The sequence below is a fragment of the Peromyscus leucopus genome, chromosome 9, assembly GCF_004664715.2.
Source record: "Peromyscus leucopus breed LL Stock chromosome 9, UCI_PerLeu_2.1, whole genome shotgun sequence".
In the NCBI taxonomy this organism is placed as follows: Eukaryota; Metazoa; Chordata; class Mammalia; order Rodentia; family Cricetidae; genus Peromyscus; species Peromyscus leucopus.
This window is the reverse complement of record NC_051070.1, coordinates 25,192,221-25,211,956: the sequence shown is the minus strand read 5'-3', so window position 1 is coordinate 25,211,956 and position 19,736 is coordinate 25,192,221. Positions and strand designations below refer to the sequence as shown.

General features: G+C 39.4%; 1 protein-coding gene across 4 annotated transcripts in view; it reads left to right on the top strand.

The window, feature by feature from the left end:
• Positions 1–19,736, top strand: part of Pibf1 (progesterone immunomodulatory binding factor 1) — a 188,390-nt gene that overhangs the window by 45,121 nt on the left and 123,533 nt on the right. For all 4 annotated transcript variants that reach the window (XM_028877162.2, XM_028877163.2, XM_037208356.1 and 1 more), the window contains exon 10: positions 10,498–10,596. In XM_028877162.2, coding sequence (XP_028732995.1) covers positions 10,498–10,596 — 99 coding nt within the window. The remainder of the gene's footprint in view (positions 1–10,497; positions 10,597–19,736) is intronic.

Here is a 19,736-nt window from a genome sequence, read left to right as displayed (position 1 = left end):
TTCCCCGTCAGTGCTGTGGGGATCACAGTGTACTGTCTCCCAGAAGTACCGGAGAAGCCTCAGTGACAAACGTGAACTTCCATAGAATGGTAGTGATACTAAACAGCTTTACATCGTGAATTTGGATTTGCTCATGGGGGTCAGGTGAATCTCTGGAATCCATCCCAGCAGATGACCTTGGAGCTAGATTACAGAGCTCCACATTTTAAAGTGAGTGTCCTCATTAGTGCTCCAGCTAATAAACCTCTCTTATTCCTATCTTAGCAGATAATCTCTCTATGAAGAGATTTGACTTTTTCTTCTTCTTTTTGGTCTTTTCAACTAGATTTTTGTGGAAGTAGGTGGTTTGCAGGTGACTTGGTATCTTGAAGTAGCTGTAGATGGTTTGGCGAGGCTCTCTTGTTAGTACCCGGTACTCCTCGGAGTAGTTCCTCTGGGTGCTGCTTTGCATCGTCAACACTGAAGTCCTTCCTTCGGGGGTGTAGGCTGTCCCACATACGGCTGTCAGCTCCAATTGCGCAGGACTTTACATATCCATGCTTTGTACATAGTTGGGGGGGGGGGTGCTGAGGAAGTAGGGCGGGACTAGGTTGTTAGAGTAAAGCCTGCACAGACCTTTCTGACTGATCAGGCTGAGCCTAGAGGACGCCACAGAAGTTTCCTAGCTGATCACCCACCCTATTTATTCCGTGTCATTTTATAGTAATTGCTGCCATTTTTTAAACCTCAGCATCTTGATGGAGCTTAACTGAGGGTTTTGTTTTGTAAATTTCTCATGCAAATGGACTTCCCTTGTCTGTGTTCAATTTGATGTGGATTGGATAGTTATCCACTTTGAGTTCGTATAAATAGCCAGAAATGAAAAGAGTCCATGTAAACACTGGCTGACTTATGTAGCAGGAATCTTAAAAGTTCTTATTAATAAAATCAAACCTGAGGCCAGTTATTGGGGTGAATGCTGGTAGATCAGAGAGACAGAACAAGCCACAGCTATCTCACCTTGCCAATTCCTCAGCTGGTCCTGTTTCCTCAGATTGGAAGCTTCTGCGTCCTCATCCAGAATGAATCTCAGCTGAATTATGCTGCTAGAAGCCTGAAAGCTTAACCAGCCAAATGCTTCTAGTTTCTGGTCCTCAAGCCTTATATACCTTTCTACTTTCTACCATTACTCCCTGAGATTAAAGGCGTGAGTCACCATGCCTGGCTGTTTCCAATGTGGCCTTGAACTCATAGAGATACAGAGGGATTTCTACTTCTGGAATGCTAGGATTAAAGGTGTGAGTGCCACATTTTCTAGCCTTTGTATCTAGTGGCTGTTCTGTCTCTGACTCCAGATAAGTTTATTAGGGTAAACAATATTTTGGGGAACACAATACCACCACAGACTTAGCCTATTTTTCCTAGTATAACAGAATACTGGAGACTAGATAATTTGTAATGAACAGGAATTTATTATCTTACTGCTCTGGAAGCTGGGAAGTTGAATATCAAGGTGCTAGTATTTGGCAAGGGCCTATTTCCTCCATCCTCACATGGCAGAAGGCCAGAGCACACGTGAGAGAGCAAGAGACAGGCAGACTTACCTGTCTTAACGGCATCAGTTCCACTCAGGAAGGCTTCCCCCTCAGAGCCTGCTCATCTCTACGTCTCTCTTCTTATTACTGGTCAGCACTAATTCAATTTGACCATGACTTTTGGAAGGGACAAACATTCAAACCATAGAACTAATTGTAATAGAAGAATAGGAAATTATAGCATTTTTAGTCAACAGTGGTCTTAAATGTTTCTTCTCCTAAAATACATAGTTTTTCTTAAGAAAATTTATGGAGCCAGGCGGTGGTGGTGCGCACCTTTAATCCCAGCATTCTGGAGGTAGAGGCAGGTGGATCTCTGTGAGTTTGAAGCCACTCTGGTCTACAAAGTGAGTTCCCGGACACCAGAACTGATACACAGAGAAACTCTGTCTCAAAAAACAAAACAAAAAAAGGAAAATGGAAAACTAATTAAATAAGGATTCCTGCTAGGATAGAATTCCTCTAATCCCAGAACTCAGGAGGCCGGGGTAGAATTGTAAGTTACAGGCCAATCCTAGCCTAGAGATCTCCAAGTTTCCTAACATTGTTTTTGTACCATATTCAGACATAAATTTAGATCCAGCCTGTTGATACTACGGAATTTTATCTTCTAGACATGAGGAAATATATTCCAGCCTATTCAGTAATGTGTTTGCACATTTTTTATTGAGTTTCTAAGCTTCAGTTGTGAAAAAATATCAGTTGGATATACTTACCTGTATTAAATTGTCTACTACACAAGTGCCTTTACAGTACATGTTAAACATTGCCCATTTTGTTATGCTATTAGACCCTTGATGTATAGATAAATTATTAGGAACTTAAATTTTGGGCTTTTTGTTGTTGTTGTTGTTTTTGTTTTGTTTTTTTCAAGACAGGGTTTCTATGTATAACAGTTCTGGCTGTCCTGGAACTCTTTGTAGACCAGACTGGTCTTGAACTCACAGAGATTCCCCTGCCTCTGCCTCCTGAGTACTGGGATTAAAGGCATGTGCTACTGCCCCCTGGCAAATTTAACTTTTAAGAGATTTTCATTGAACATTATGATTTATTTTTATCTCCTATTTTATCCAAGCAACTTCTGGTTTATGCAAGTTTCTCTATCCTAATATTATTACTTTTTTCCTTTCTCCATCCTTCCTTTCAATGTACCTTTCAAAACTAATCTGAAGCAGATAAGAAGATTGTATCTGGCTACCTCGGAGAAGTTAGTAGGCAACAATGTGAAAGAATCATGAAAAACACTTTGGTGGTGAAATCTTAGCTGTATAAAAAAATTTTTTATACAATTTTTTTAAGGTAATTAATTTTTTCCTATCTGTGGGTTCCCTATCTACTGATTTCATCAACTGCAGATCAAAACTACTTGGAAACAGATTGTGTTTGTACTGAAGATGTAGAGACTTTTCCTTGTCATAATTTCTTAAGCAGGGCCGGGCGGTGGTGGCGCACGCCTTTAATCCCAGCACTTGGGAGGCAGAGGCAGGCGGATCTCTGTGAGTTCGAGGCCAGCCTGGGCTACCGAGTGAGTTCCAGGAAAGGCGCAAAGCTACATAGAGAAACCCTGTCTCGAAAAACCAAAAAAAAAAAAAAAAAAAAAAAAAAAAATTTCTTAAGCAGTACAGAACAACTCATGTAGTGTTACATTGTATTGGGCCTTCTGAGTAATCTAAAGTATACTGGGGGTGCTTGTTGTAAATCATTTGTAAAGTGTATGCCATTTTATATTCAAGATTTTAGCATCCTGGGGTTTGAGTATGCTCAGGCTGGGTTTGGTGGGGTGGAGCCAGTAGAGGATGTTCAGGAACCAAGCTCCTGAAGTTTGGCCAGTTAGGTGGCTTCTGACATATTTTAGTGTTACTCTAGTTATTTTTATTACATTCGGTTTGGATTTTTAAAATCTCAGTCCCATTAGTTTATACATGCTATAGAGAGCCTCTGTCAGTTTTTCAAGTTTCTCTTTTGATGAACATTTGAATTCCTGCTATTTGTTCTATAATTATATTTATTACATCTATTCTAATGTATTTACCATTTGGAAATGGATTATTCATTAATTATGTGGAAGTTATTGTTTTATCTGTATCAGGGATGGAGTGCATCTGGTGTTTTGTCAAACCAGTCTAATTTTAAAAGAACATGTACACTGTGGCCCATAGAAACAAATCCATAATATGTTCACAATCCTTTTAAGGATAATTCTGAGTTGGCATCTGCTTGTACTGTGGTGTGGTCATGCAATACAAATCTCATAATGTCTGAATATCCCAAGGAGGAAATGTCTGTGAAAGAAAAGAGACCTGAGAAAGGCAGGATAGTATGATTCAGAGCATAGAATCTGAGTAGAGACTAGATTGACACACAGGCTCCACAGTGTACCTTAGGATGTGACCTTGAACTGAGTCTTCGTATTTGAGTATTGAAACATATTTTTTTTTTTTTTTTTTTTTTTTTTTTTTCGAGACAGGGTTTCTCTGTGTAGCTTTGCGCCTTTCCTGGAACTCACTTGGTAGACCAGGCTGGCCTCGAACTCACAGAGATCCGCCTGCCTCTGCCTCCCGAGTGCTGGGATTAAAGGCGTGCGCCACCACCGCCCGGCTGAAACATATTTTTTAAATGGAGATGATACAACCTATGATTGATAGCATTGTTGTGACAAGTTCTGTTTTAGTTACTTTTCTCATTCATTGTGACCAAACACCTGACAAGAAGCAATTTCGGGGAGGATGTGTTCTGACTTACAGTTCAAAGGGATCATTTCGCCATGGGGAGACGATATAACTGGAGGCAGGAGACATGCACTGTACTCACTTTTCAGTTGCTGTGATAAGATGCCATGACTAAAGCAACTGATAGATGAAGAATTTCCATGGGACTTCTGAGTTTCTGAGGATCAGAGTCCATGACCATCATGGCAAGGAGCATAGCAGCAGACATGGTCCTGGAGTAGTAGCTGAGAACTTATAACTTTTTTTTTAATGTACACAGTGTTCTGTCTGCATGTACGCATGCAAACCAGAAAAGGGCACCGGATCTCATTACAGATGGTTGTGAGCCACCATGTAGTTGCTGGGAATTGAACTCAGGACCTTTGGAAGAACAGCTAGTGCTCTTAACCATTGAGCCATCTCTCCAGCCCCGAGAACTTATATCTTGATCTGCAAGTAGAAAGCAGAGATAGCTAACTGGGAATATATGGCCTTCTGAAACCTCACAGCCTGCCCCCAGTGACACACCCCTTCCAATAAGGCCACAGCTCCTAATCCTTCCCAAACAGTTTCACCAACTGAGGATCAAGTATTCACACTGAGGAGCTCATGGTGGCCATTCTAATCCAAACTACCAAAGCATGGCAGCAAGAGCAAGAGGCCTGCTGTCACTGAGGATCTGCATCAGGGAGCAGAGCAAACAGGAAGTGGGGCCAGCCATAAAACCTCAAGACCTGCCCCCAGTGACCTACTTCCTGCAGCAAGGCTCTACCTCCTAAAGGTTCCACAACCTTCCCAAACAGTGCAACCAGCTAGGGACCAAGTGTTCAAACACAAGAGTTTATGAAGACATTTCACATCCTAGCATAACAGTTTCTATATATAAAGTAAAGATATGAACAGCTTGATATATGGTGAGCACTGTATGCTTACTGCAGTGCTGTTGTCAATGGAAGAATCTAGTCAGTTTATCTCTCTCAAACTTAATTTGAAGTATGTCAACTGGTAAATCTTAAAGGAGGTATGTCAGTTGTAGACGAGCTATGGAAGGTATGACAGCTGAGAAAGAACAAATTGACAGGGAAATCTTAAGCAGACACATAGCAGAAATACTAACAGTAAAAGCCTGGACTTCTAGAACTCCTATTAACTTTGGTCTTCTCTTTAGAATTGTCTTAGCTGTTTGTCCTTTACCATTTCTCATGGGTCTGCCACTTTTTAAAAAGACATCCCCTTCATTCTCTGTCTCTTACCACAGTTAATAATGATTATGTCTTCTTCCTAGGGCCCTGGAATTTCGTTTAGCTGGATGTTACAGACTGTCTATGACAAAGTGTACTATTATTCTCTACTAATACCTCTTCTTATTTGATTCTCTGTGGCTTGGCTTTATTTCTGATGCTCATTGTGACTAGAAAGGAAGTACAGCTAGGGAGTGAGTGAGGCTTCTCCATCTACCAGCTAAGCATTTGTATTTAACTAGTATTGCAAATGTAACCTACTTCAAATTCTACCACTAAATCACATTTTGAAATAATGAGGCCATTTTTAGAAAGGAAAATTGGAACTAATTGGTGGTGACTTACTGGCTAAAATATGTAGGGCATCTTAGAATAAAAATATATAAATGTTTAAGATACTTAGAGAATTGTGTTCTAAAATTTATTTTTCATGTTTTGTATGGTTAATAATAGAATAGTTTTTAAAGTCATTGCAATCATGACGACATCAAAAAATAATTTTGTAATAGCTATTTAAGAAAGCAGTTCTATTTAGAGAATAACAAAAAAATTATTCATACTGTATTTTGATGAGAATGACCTTTACGATTTATTTGTGGCTCTTAAACTTTGGCTGATGAATCTCTCTGCAGTGATTGGCATGTTTTAGATTTTAAATTGTTACTGAATCACTGTGCAGAAAGGCTGCACTAAGTTTAGGGATCGCAAGTGTGATTGATCACTAGGCATTTCTCTCTGAATTTCCATTTCTGTTAATGATACACCAACTTCTAGGATCCAGCCCAGCGCTTTACGAGACATTCTGTGATGTGATGTAAGAAGCACGGGCTTCAGAGTGGATATTACCTGGATGCAAAGTTTGATCCTTTTCAGACTGTGTCCCAAGGCCATTTGTACAAACACTCTTTACGTCAGTGTACTGAAAATGCATCATAAGGGTTTGTAGACGTTATGTGAGCAAATCACTTGTATTTTGCCCTATATTTTTCTATGTTATAACTCTACTAAGGAAGTAGAATGTTTTTTAAAGTTAAGTGACTCTCTGGAAGAAGCTTAGTTGGTATTTTTCTTGAACCCCGGTTTCATTTGTATTAAGACATAAGGAAAATTGGTTCTAAGAAGTTCATGTCTGGCTGTATTATCTCCTAAGTACTCAACGTTGCTCCTTCTCCCACTGGAGTACCCTCCCTGGCTGTCACTAAGGGGAACCTTTTCAACAGTTTCGATTCCTGCTGTCATCATAAGTGGATGACTTGTGTAATGTTGTGGGCTCATATTGCTTAAGCCATACATTGTCCGTCATCTCAGCTTTACTTCATCCAGCTATTCTAATGGAGACACCCTGACTTAGGACCAACTAAAATTCTGCCACGAAATGTTGCTGGAGAGCTTCTCTCCAGGTTCCACCAAGCCCCGCAGTCCCACAATCCACGTATAAAATAATCACTCAGACGCTTATATTACTTATAAACTGTATGGCCATGGCAGGCTTCTTGCTAACTGTTCTTACATCTTAAATTAACCCATTTCTATAAATCTATACCTTGCCACGTGGCTGGTGGCTTACCGGCATCTTTACATGCTGCTTGTCCTGGCGGTGGCTGCAGTATCTCTCTCCCCTTCTTCCTGTTTCCCCAATTCTCCTCTCTCCTTGTCCCGCCTATACTTCCTGTCTGGTCACTGGCCATCAGTGTTTTATTTATATAGAGCAATATCCACAGCACTTCCCCTTTTCTTCTTTTTTTTAAAAAGGAAGGTTTTAACTTTAACATAGTAAAATTACATATAACAAAGCAATTATCAAGCAAGAATTACAGTTACAATATTAAAGAAGATATCCTATCTTACATTTGTGAGTTTAAGGTTTTATATCTAACTTATCTTTTATCATAACTAAGGAAATTACAACTATCTAGTCTTTAACCACATCAAAGACCTGAGAAGGAACTTAATGGTACCTGAGAAATGGTAGATGGATGCAAGCAAATTTCGGGAATCTTGCAAGAGTAGACCAAGACAGCTGGCAGCCTGGACAGTCACCTCATGTTTTTCAACATTGTTAGTGCATTCAAATTGGCTACAGGCCTAGAGTATATGACAGACCATTTTCAGAAGCAGGAATTCTGAAAGACCATCTTACCCTGTCTTGGCAGAGTACAGTGGTTGCTTTCCTTGTGTCCCGCTTGTCCAGGAAGGACAGCATTGCATTCGTACTGTCAGCCGTCAAGGCAAGGGCAGTTCTTTGCCCAGTAGGCTATTTTGTGCCAAGAAGACAAACTTCCAAATAGAAATGTCTTAGAAGCCCAACATTCTCTCGGTTTAAAATTAGTTCAGCCAGGAGCAATTGTGTCTCACGTCAACAGAATTCTAAGTTATTTAAATGCCATGTTCTCTAGGTCTATGAAGTGTTTGAAGATTACCTATCTATCTGAAATATATCTATGTATACCTAGAAGACTTAACTAACATGGCTACAAATATGATTTTCATAGATGACTAATTATTTATCTATTTTTTAATTATCCATTACAATTTTAAATGAGTTACAAAAACATAATACCTCAAACAAGAATAGAAATATATATATATGTATATATATATATATATATAGTATAACAAAATTAACTTCAAGTTTGTATCAATAAACTAAAATTTATACCAATGTAAAACATTTTAAACATAAACTAAAATCTATACCAATGTAAAATATTTTAAACAAGTTGTTCTTTAAAAGTAGGTTCATTAATCTACCCTTTTATCTTATCATCTCTATATCCTCCTATATATCTATATCATATCCCCTTTTCTTTTTTAGAAAGAGATCATATTTATAATCAACCTTTTTAAAATAAAAATATTGGTTTTTCTCTGTCCCACACCAGAGGGCTCTTCTGATTTGGGACACAAGAATCTCTTAACCATTTTTTTTTTAAAGCAATATGTCTGGGTTTAGAGGGGGAGTGAGCCAATTCCACCTCTAAAGCCAGCTTGGTATATTTGGGAATTTGGGCGTAGCATCTCTTACTACTTCCTGCTGGAGGGGGGTGCTGTATCTTATGGGGATGCAAAGAAAATTTTAGGCCTACGGGGTAGTCCATGAGGCTGTATTGTGTGAAGCTGCTGCCTTGAAACCGCTCTGGATGTTAGATCATCTGGGCCATGGTGTCATTGAAGACCTTTCAGGGGGTCTTGGCTGGTGAAACCTGATGTATCTTAATCTGGAACAAATCCACAGCCTCTGGCTTTCTGTGGAAACAAAAGCAGAACCTCTTTTCCAAAGCAACATATCCTTAAATCTAAATATTGAAGTCAAGGTACCTTTAAAATATACATATTGGTTTAATTTAACATCTTTTTTGATCAAATGTTTTTTTGTAGTTAATAATCCCAAAGATAACACAATCCAGATCATCTGTGTAATATTCATCTTTACGTGGCTTTTTTATATTAATTTATCTTTTTTTTGTCTCTTTAAAGCCTACATATTGTGAATCTATTGGTTTAAACTGCAGTATTCTAAGACTGAAATGGCGCTGTGGCTGCTGGCTCCGCCCATTTCAGCTTACCAACATGGCGTTTTCCGCCAGTTCTGTGAGTCATCAAGTCTCAGAAATAGTGGGTCTAAGCTTTTATCAAAGCAGTATGTAGCCCAGATATCTTTTTTTTTTTTTTAGTACTAGTAAAGACTAAATCTACCACACAGCGTAATGTGCCGCTGGCAGACGCCTCATTCCTGCCATACTGCCGGTCAAACACACACGCACAGGCCAGGAACCCGCCAGTGTTCAAACCTGAGTTTTGCGGTGTCTAGCTGCCGTATGAGACATGAAGCAGGAACCTGGTTTTGGCTCTGTTTAGAATTGGTTATTAAATATTTTCAGGTTTGAGGTGGAAACTCGAGCTGTTGGGCGCCATTTGTTGCTGGAGGGCTTCTCTCCAGTTTCCACCAAGCCCCACAGTCCCACAATCCACGTATAAAATAATCACTCAGACACTTATATCACTTACAAACTGTATGGCCATGGCAGGCTTCTTGCTAACTGTTCTTATATCTTAAATTAACCCATTTCTATAAATCTATACCTTGCCACGTGGCTGGTGGCTTACCGGCGTCTTTACATGCTGCTTGTCCTGGCAGTGGCTGCAGTGTCTCTCTCCTCTTCTTCCTGTTTCCCCAGTTCTCCTCTCTCCTTGTCCCGCCTATACTTCCTGTCTGGTCACTGGCCATCAGTGTTTTATTTATATAGAGCAATATCCATAGCAACGGAAAATACTTTTTTGTGTGAGGCTATACCACCCTGACTACATCCCGTCTCACGTGATCTCAGGTGCTGAGCAGGGGCAGGCCGGGTTAGCACTGGATGGGAACATGCCACTCTGTCCCCAAAGCACTGTTCTCCAGTAGCAGTCTCTAGTCTGTAATCTATGTGGCATTCTTTCGGTCCTCTGTCCTTTCTCCCTTGTCCTAATTCATTAGCCTTTCTGTGTTAACTTGCCTTCTTGCACAACTAAGGTTCTAGGACCCGATATTTCAGCTGTTCCTTTGCCAGTGTCTCAGACTTCCTTCTTCCGTTGATTCCTGTGACTTCTGCTCATACATCTTTTACTTAAAGTATTGCATAAAGTGTTAGTAACTGCCCTCAACCTCAGTGTTCCTGTGGATATGACACCTGCCTCACTGGGTTATGGTAAGGTTATAAGCATATACACAGTGTTTAGCCTTCCCTTCAACCCATGAGGGAAAAGCTATGAGGAAAGTATTCAAACATGGGGGCAGTTGTGTTTGCACCTGTATTACTGCCTACTGTCAGAATACTTTCCCAGCCAGACAGCTTCATGTAATGTACACTGGGTATCACTAGCCTCTAGGAAGTCCTTAAGATAGTCATCTACACACTGTAAGCAAATCCGTGAATCTTTGAAAGATAGATACTTATGCATTTAAAATAACCGAGATGCATGTTTGAATTGTAGAAATCTCCGAGAAGCCAGGGATAACGCTCTTGCTGAAAAGAACCGAGCAGTGACAGCAGAAAAGGATGCTCTAGAAAAGCATGAGCAGCTCCTTGACAGGTAAGAAGGAAATGGAAATGCTAGAATTCTTCAGTGCTCGTTCCCATTGCGTTTTCCTCTCAGAAAAATGTGTTTTCAGGCCAGCTATAGTAGAACATGCCTATAGCTCCAGCACTGCGGCGGGAAGATGGCTGGAAATTGGAAGCCAGCCTGGACTGCCTCTTGTCTCAAAAACCCAGTGTGGAGAGTAGTGTGTGTGTGTGTGTGTGTGTGTGTGTGTGTGTGTGTGTGTGTGTGTGTGTTTTGTAATATAATCGAAATTCCTATTTTTATGTAATTGTTAACATTTATGGAAGCCATGCTCTAGAACAGGTCAGTTACTCCAGAGAGTTCCCTCGACCCTTTGAGTCCATCTTATCTACTGCCCTTCTAGAGAGCAGCCTTGACATCTACCACTGTCTCAGCCGTGTTCTTAGACAAAAACAGCAACAGAGGCACACATTAGCTACTCTCTGGGTCTAGTTCCCTTGACTCAGCATTGGTGTTCTATCCATTTTGATACTGATCATTACTTATTTATATGTCTGAATCTACCAGTTTGTCGACATGTTTTCCTGTTGATTAAAAATAAAATGGAGTTATTTTCAGTGGCAACTACCAAAGTCAAGCTGCTATGAACATTCTTAGTTGTGTTGTGTACATGTATGTGTGAGCACGTTTTGGGTGTGTGTGTGTATGTGTGTGTGAGCACGTTTTGTGTGCATGTATATGTGAGCACATGTTTTGTGTGCATGTATGTGTGAGCACATGTTTTGTGTACGTGTGTGTGAGCACATGTTTTGGGTACATGTATGTGTGAGCACCAGTTTTGTGTACATGTATGTGTGAACACCAGTTTTGTGTATATGTATGTGTGAGTACATGTTTTGTGTTCATGTATGTGTGAGCACATGTTTTGTGTACATGTATGTGTGAGCATATGTTTTGTGTACATGTATGTGTGAGTACCAGTTTTGTGTATATGTGTGTGTGAGCACATGTTTTGTGTACATGTATGTGTGAGCACATGTTTTGTGTATATGTATGTGTGAGCACATGTTTTGGGTGTATGTATGTGTGAGCACATGTTTTGTGTACATGTATGTGTGAGCACCAGTTTTGTGTACACATATGTGTGAGCACATGTGTTTCTCTTCGGTAGACATCTAGGAGTGGTATTGCCAGTCATTAAGGTATAAATAACATTAGTGTAAAAAATTCTGTGAAACTCACTCCAGAGTGGTTATACCATTGTACACTCCCGAATCATTTGTCAAAATCTCTATCTTCTAGAGTGTTTTTTTTAGGGAAGGCAGGAGAGAATGCTTTGTCTTCAGTTACTGCACAGATATTTTTATTAGGCCAGTGAAAAGGAAATCAATTGTAAGCATGAAGTTAAAACATCATCACTTCACTGAGATACTCTCAATTTTAAATAATTTGGCTACATGTAAAGTAAGGAACATTTTTTTTCTTTCTTCAACTTTTTATTTTGAAATAATTTTAGACAGAAGAGTTGATAAAATAGTACAGAAAGTTCACATATGCCTTTCACAAAGCAATAAGCCTTTGAAATTAAGCTCAATGTTTCTTTTATTGATAAATGAAGTGATGAGGGGATGTCTTTTTGTACATTTGTATTGCTGTGAATATGTGTTGCTCTGATTGGCTGATAAATAAAGCTGTTTGACCTAAGGCAAGGCAGCCTAGAGGCAGGCAGGAAATTCAAAGAGAGAGACAGGAAGAAGGCAGGGAGAGATGCCAGCAAGCCACCCAAGGAGCGACATGTAATGGGACTCAGGTAAAGCCACGGAACGTGGTGATACATAGATTAATAGTTATGGGCTAATTTAAGATATAAGAGCTAGCTAGCAAAAGACTTGAGCCATGGCCATGCAGTTTTAATTAATATAAGCCTCTGTGTGTTTACTTGGGTCTGAGTGGCTTCAGAACCAGGTGGGACACAGGAAAACTTTCTGCCACAATGATGCCCTACAGATTAATTTGTAATTATTTTTTTAAAAGTTCACTCTTACTGTTACCCAGACTGGCCTTAAATTCTTAGCCCTAAATGATCCTCCTGCCTCAGCCTCCCAAGTAGCTGCGACTACGGGGACCCACCACCCTGCCTGGCTTGTAATTGTAATTTAAGCAATATGAGCAACCAAAATTTGGGCCATGGATATAGTTTAGTGGACCACCATTGCAGAGCTTTTGAAAGGCCCTAAGTTGGATCTACAGGCCTAGAAAACCATACAAACAAACAAAACCTCACACTGAAAAATTGATATAAAGCAGAGAAGAGTAATAGAAATTGAACTACAGAATGTGAATCTAGTAGATGTTTTGATTTACTGATTATTGATAAGCAGAGTGAATTTAATAGGAATACATATAAGAACATGAGCTGGTGTCCAGAAAATCCAAGTTAGACTTGACTTCTAGGTTTAGATGACATACGAAAATAGCTGGAGAGAATAGTGTCAGATGGGGGTGTGTTCTGTGATGATCTACCTTTCAGAATCCTGAGCTTGACACCAGGAAACCTTCAGGAGAAAAATGACCCAAACTGAGAAAAATTCAAAGATACCTTTTAGTGGTAAATTAAAACTGTCTACAGATATTTAAACGGTTCATGTGTGAAAACTGAAAGAATCTGAAGCAGCAACATGGAGATTTCTGGATAAATGTCATTAATTAAAAGTTAAAAAAAAAGAAGAAGAAGAAACATTTTCCAATGGGGCTTTTCGAGGTGCTGTACTTGACCAGATGCTTCTCTCCCAATAAGATACTGAGACAAGCTGACAGGGCTCCGGGCAGAATGTGTGTGTCCTGATCAAGGCTTTAGATGGGTGCCTTAAGGAATGTGAAGTCCCCATCTGAAAAATCCTAAATGTACTATTTTTTATTAAGTACTTTATGTAATATTCATACATGAAGTCCTTTTTTTAATCCTTACGTTATCTGTGACAGTTGCTTATAAGAATGATACACTGAAGCCAGGCAATGGTGGTGCACGCCTTTAACCCCAGCACTGGGGAGGCAGAGCCAAGCGGATCTCTGTGAGTTCGAGGCCAGCCTGGTCTACAGAGCAAGATCCAGGACAGGCACCTAAACTACACAGAGAAACCCTGTCTCGAAAAACCAAAAAAAAGAAAATGATACACTGGTTAAGTTACCACATAAAAGGAATGATGAAATCACTCATTTGACCATATTATTTTGAGGATGTTCACATTCACTTTTCTTTCTTTTTTTGTTTCTTCTAAGAAAACATAAAAGTGAGGACTATGACTTGAAAAGATACTGCCATCTATGTCCACATCATCATGAATGCTGGCATTTAAGTGGGAATGAAGCAAGTGCTTGAGTTTGTGTTCAGTGTGAAGCCTTGGACTTCATCCTAGTACAGCAATAGTATATATATATATATATACTTAATTCAGTGAAAGCTTTCAGTGTAGATTCCCAGATGCTTGACCTAATGTACTTTGGCATACTCTTTATTTCTTACTTTGTAATGCTGGGGCATTGAACCCAGGACCTTGTGTATGCCACATGGACACTTCACCCATAAGGCATACTCCAGGCATAGTTTGGGAATGTTATTTTAGTATGTGTAGTAAAACATGAAGGTTATTTTAGTATGTGAAGTAAAACACAAAGGTAAACCATTTTTTCATTCTTTGGATATTGGATTTTAATGCCCAGATATGTAATTCTGGCTTCCTTTTTATCAAAATGAGAATAAACGATGGTTTTTGATCTTTACAATGAGTGTGGCATGCAATGAATCCAGCATGCAACATGTTCCCATCATGTATAATTAGTATCCTTTCTTTTTATATGAGAAGGTTTCATCAAATGCCTCAATTTATGATTAAACAACCCATGTCATTATATTAAAAAAAAAAAAAAAGCATAAGGAAGCAGTGTGCCTTTTCCAGCCATGAATGAAAAAGGCTTTTTACTTGAAGACTTTAATTTCCTGCAAAGAAAAGGACTTTTCTTAGGTATATAAAAGACCTATGTATGTCCCAATTTCTAGCACAATAAAGTTTCTAAAATTAAGTATCAAGTACACAGCACTTGAGAACCTGGCCTGTTGCTTTGAATCTCTGTAGACTCCAAGGGTTCCACCCACCAACAAGAAACTTAAAAGTCAGTCAGTGGAGCACTAGAAAAGAAGGAAACTCTCTACAGAGCCTGGATTTGAAGCTACAATATAAGTATGCAATTTAAAATTAATTTACATTGTAAATATTTTCAGCTATAGTTTATCTTGTTTTAAAAATATGTTCTTGTGCGGCCTTGATATGAGGCTTTGTGCCCATGTGTGATATGCCGTGTGTGGTTGCTGTCCCTGGGAGGCCTGCCCTTTTCTCAAGGGAGAGGAGGAGGAGTGGATCTGGGGGAGGGAAACTGTGGTTGGCATGTAATGTATGAGAGAAGAATAGATAAAAAGGAAGAAAAGCCGGGCAGTGGTCATGCACACCTTTAATCCCAGCACTCGGGAGGCAGAGACAAGTGGATTTCTGGGAGTTTGATGTCAGCCTGGTCTACAGAGTGAGTTCTAGGACAGCCAGGCTACACAGAGAAACCCTGTCTCAAAAGAAACAAAGGGGAAAAAATATTTCCTGGCTGGACATGATGGCATACTCCTGTAATCCTAGCACTTTCAAAGTAGAGACAGGATGAAGAAGAGTCAAGGCTATCCTCAGCTACATCGAAAGTTTGAGGCCCACATGAGGGACAAAAGATACTGTCTCAAAAAGTAAAAGTAATGCATGTTTGAGAGAAGGTAGCAGGGAGACTTTTGTGTTTTGAACATCTCGTTTGCCTAAAAGTATTTTCAAAGGACTACTAATGTGAACATTTTCAGTCCTCACCCCAGTATGTCTCTGATAATGGTAGAGTTCTTGGTGCCATTTTCCTAGTAGAAGATACAGGACAGAGTGTGTGGGAAAGTAGGTGCTCAGAGTGACATTTATACCTTACTGAACTAGTTTAAAAGTCAGTAGAGCCAGGCATGCCTGCAGTCCAACACTTGGAAGACAGAAGCAAGCTTGTGAGTTTGAGGCCAGCCTGGGACCACAAATCGAGCTGTCTCACAAACAAACAGACCCAACTGTTGATGTGGAAACAACTCCCAAGTTTCACAAGAGGAGGATGTTTGATACCCTTTCCTTCTCCTCTTTTCCTGTTTCTGCGTGTTCATCTGTCTTTTAATCTGCTCTATAGCAAGGAAATGTTTGTGTGGCTTACAAGATGAATTTAGTGGATTGAAGCCTATTGAGATATGAAAAGAAGTGTAGTATCATATCCAAACTTTGTTTTGTAAAATGGATCGTTTATTTATGTTATTCCTAATTCTCATGGCTTGTAAAGTAATTCGTGTGATTTGTTTTAAATGCAAAAAGTGCTTATCTGTGTTTCTTCCTAAAGGACCCAGTATACATTAACGCTTTGTTCAACATATATTCATGCGTTGTTACATGAGATATGAGTGTCTGAATTTTGTTTGCTCTTTGACAAAGTTCTCTGTTGCTGGGCCGGTCACTTTCATTGGTCTCTCGGAATTTGTAAGATCTATGTTGTTACTTGCTTCTCTTAGTCCTTGCAGGCTTCCTTTGTCTCTCTTAGATCCACCATGTTTGTGTTGAAATCGAGTGTTCAGATTCAAAAGACCAGCCCCTATTTTTTTCTTAAATTTCCTCTCAGCTCTTAAGTTGCTAATCCATTTGATATATATTTATTTAGATGAACTTATTTCTTAGTCTGAATTCATGACTTCCTAAGTTAGCAAAAATGATTCAGTCTCCTCCCAGTAAAGGCTTTAGAATCTGTAGTAATACAGTAAATGTGAAAGCATTAGGAAAAATGGTGCCTGATGAAGAATATCTGTTCCTTTCAGTCTGAACATAAGGCCGTAGACAGAAGTGATAAGAACTCTCGTATTCTGAGTACAATCTAAGGCGTCTATTCTTACACCTTCCCCCCCATCTGTTCTCCCTTTTCCTTATGAGGCATGAGGCTAAACTTAAAGACAGATAACTTCTTACCTATACCTGGATTCATAAGCAGCATAGTTATAAGTTTATATGTCTCCCCACATCCACATCTGAAACGAACGTATCTTGAATGTTTTTGTCTAGCAAGTTAAAAGTATGCATGATCGCAGCAATTTGCTATCCTTTCTGTCAGTCTTTTCTCTAAAGGACAGTGATGTGATCCAGATAGTATTGTATCATAAATAATGATAGCTATTGTTGTTATTAACTTGAAATTCTGTGAGACAACACATCTTTATGCCAATATAGAAATACAGTTTTCTGTGCATTTGTGATATAAACTGCTGTAGAAAAACATTTCCATGCCATTTCACATTAACCAGATATCTGCCACTCTCAAAGGATGAATATATATGTATAATTATTATTATTACTATAAAAATATCACACACTGAAATGAACCAGACCGGAAGTCTATACATCGAACTGACCTTGTTTCTACAGGGTTAGAATGTTACATTTCTGAAAACCTCCGGTGGAGTATATGATTGTAAGAGAAGATATGCTTAATCTTGCTTCTAGTCTTGAGGCAAGGGCTAGGAGTGTATTATATATTAACTTTCATTCTTTCATGAATCCATGTTTTTAATAAGAACTTATTAACAGATCAAGAATGTCCTCTAGTAATATCAAAGTGCTGAGAATTTCTAACAATTATTGATGATTTTTGTCAAATTCTTTTTAGTTTTTAAAAATTTGAAATTAAAATACAATAATATCATTACCCCCATTCCTTCCTTTAACCTCTCCCAATCCCCCAACCACACTTCCTCTCAAATTCATAGCTTCATTTTCTTTGGTATTGTTATATATATGCATAAATACATGAAGACCACCTGCTCAAGTCCGTTTAGTGTTACTTGAATATTTGCTAGTGCAGGCTGATTACTTTGTGTTGAGTGATCAGTTAGAGGATTTGTCCCTGGGGATGACTCTCTCTCCACTCTCAGCATTCCTTGGTTGCCTTCAGTTCTTTGCTTAGGGTTAGAACATCTTGAGATTTCCCTCTGTTGGCATGTCTTTTATCATCCTTGTTCAGGTCTTTAAAATCAGGCCTGTGTGCTGGGGATGTAGCTCAAGGTAAAAACACTTGCCCAGACACAGGAAGCCCTGGGTTAATCCAAAGCCCTGGGTGTGGTGGTGCTTGCCTGTAATCTCAGGTCTAAGGAAGGTGGGAGACAGGAAGAACAGATGTTCAAGGTCATTCTTGCCTATCAGGTGCAAGACCAACCTGAGCTACTTGAGACTTTGTAGATGAAATTCTAAACAGTCTTATTAACTAAGAAACACAGAGCCAAATGCAGAGTTAAAAGTCCCAAGATCAGAGCACTAGCAAAGCCTTTAGCTTACCACTCGCTGCTGTCCTTCCCCTGAGAGAGAGAGACCTTCTCCTGTGTGTCCTGTCTTTTTATTGCCTTTCTGTTCTGCCTTCTCATTGCCTCTAAACCCAACCACATGACTTCCTCGTCACTGCCTGTCTATACAGACCCCCAGGCCTCTATGGTTCATACTGAGATTAAAGGTTCGAGTCACCACTTGGCTGTGTCCTTGACCGCACAGAGACTCTGCCTGCCATGTGATCTGGATTAAGGGTGTGTGCCTCCACCTCGGACTTCTGCTAAATGGCTTGCTTTTAGCTCTGACCCCCAGGCAACTTTATTAACATACAAATAAAATCACATTTCAGCACAAATAAAATATCACCATAAGACTTAATCTCAAACAATGAATGAATGAAATGAGTCCTGTGCTCTACTGTTTTGTTTTGGTTTAAATTTTTTTAGTTTTGTATTTCATACATTTTCAACTTTTTACAAAAGTTATATAAATTGTCTCCAACCTAGTGAGACCTTACTCTAGGACAGAGAATCTGAGCTTGCTTTCCCCAAAAAGGAGATGATTTGGCCACAGGTATGTTTACCAAGTATTTGAAAGGATCTCCACTTGGCTTTACGGTGTGATTTGATCTTACAAGGGGCAGTCTTTTGTCTCTCCCCTTTAGCATATTATAAAAAGTCCTTTTGAATAAAGCTCTGGGCAGCTGAGTATTGACCCAGGGCACTCCTGAAGCTATCCTGTGTCTCTGTCTTTCTTATTGTCTCCTTCTGTCTTTCTATCTAATATTTCCTCATTCCTCTCTTTCCACCCAAGAACCCTTCAATAGATGGGAGCAGGTTGGAGCTGGTCTCCCACAGACTCCCAAACTTCTTCAGAGTGTATTTCTTAAGGAATGTTCTTTTTTTTTTTTCTTTTCTTTTCCTTTTTTTTTTTTTTGTTTTTTTTTTTTTGTTTGTTTTTTTTTTTTGTTTTTCGAGACAGGGTTTCTCTGTGTAGCTTTGCACCTTTCCTGGAACTCATTTTGGAGACCAGGCTAGCCTCGAACTCACAGAGATCCGCCTGCCTCTGCCTCCCAAGTGCTGGGATTAAAGGCGTGTGCCACCACTGCCTGGCTAGGAATGTTCTTATACAACTGCAAAACGTATTTTAATACAAGAGCATTTGATAGCTGTATGCTTACAGTAATGCTTTTTACATGTTTTTGTCAGTTGTCTCAATGTTCTTTTGTAGTACCGTTAATTTGTGTTTTTAAACACACAGGGATCAGAAGATAGCCTCTGAAGTTAGTTCTTTCCTTCTTCCGTGTGGGTTCCAGGCATCATGCTCGGTGCCTTTGCCGGCTAAGTCACTCAGTGACCTCATGTTACTATGTCCATGGCACAGGGTCCAGCCTGGAAGCTTGCACTTCTTTACTGCCTCCTCAGCCCTTTTGATTCTCAAATTCTTCTGGGATTTGATTCTTTACCTTCCTCATTTTGTTTTCATGACATTTGATTCCTTTTCATTTAATGTTACAGGTATTCTATTGGACTCCTCTACTCAGCGTTAGTGCCATAAGACACTAGCAACAGTGGTTAAAACTCAGTGGTACTTTATATCTCATAACTCTGACTAGCTGCAGAGCAAGCATTTTATCTGGATGCTTATCTGGAACTTTTAAACTTGGCGTTTATGAAATATCTTCTCATGTCCAACCCTCTGAATATACAATCTCCTATTGAATTTATTTCTGTAAATGACTCTACCGCCTGG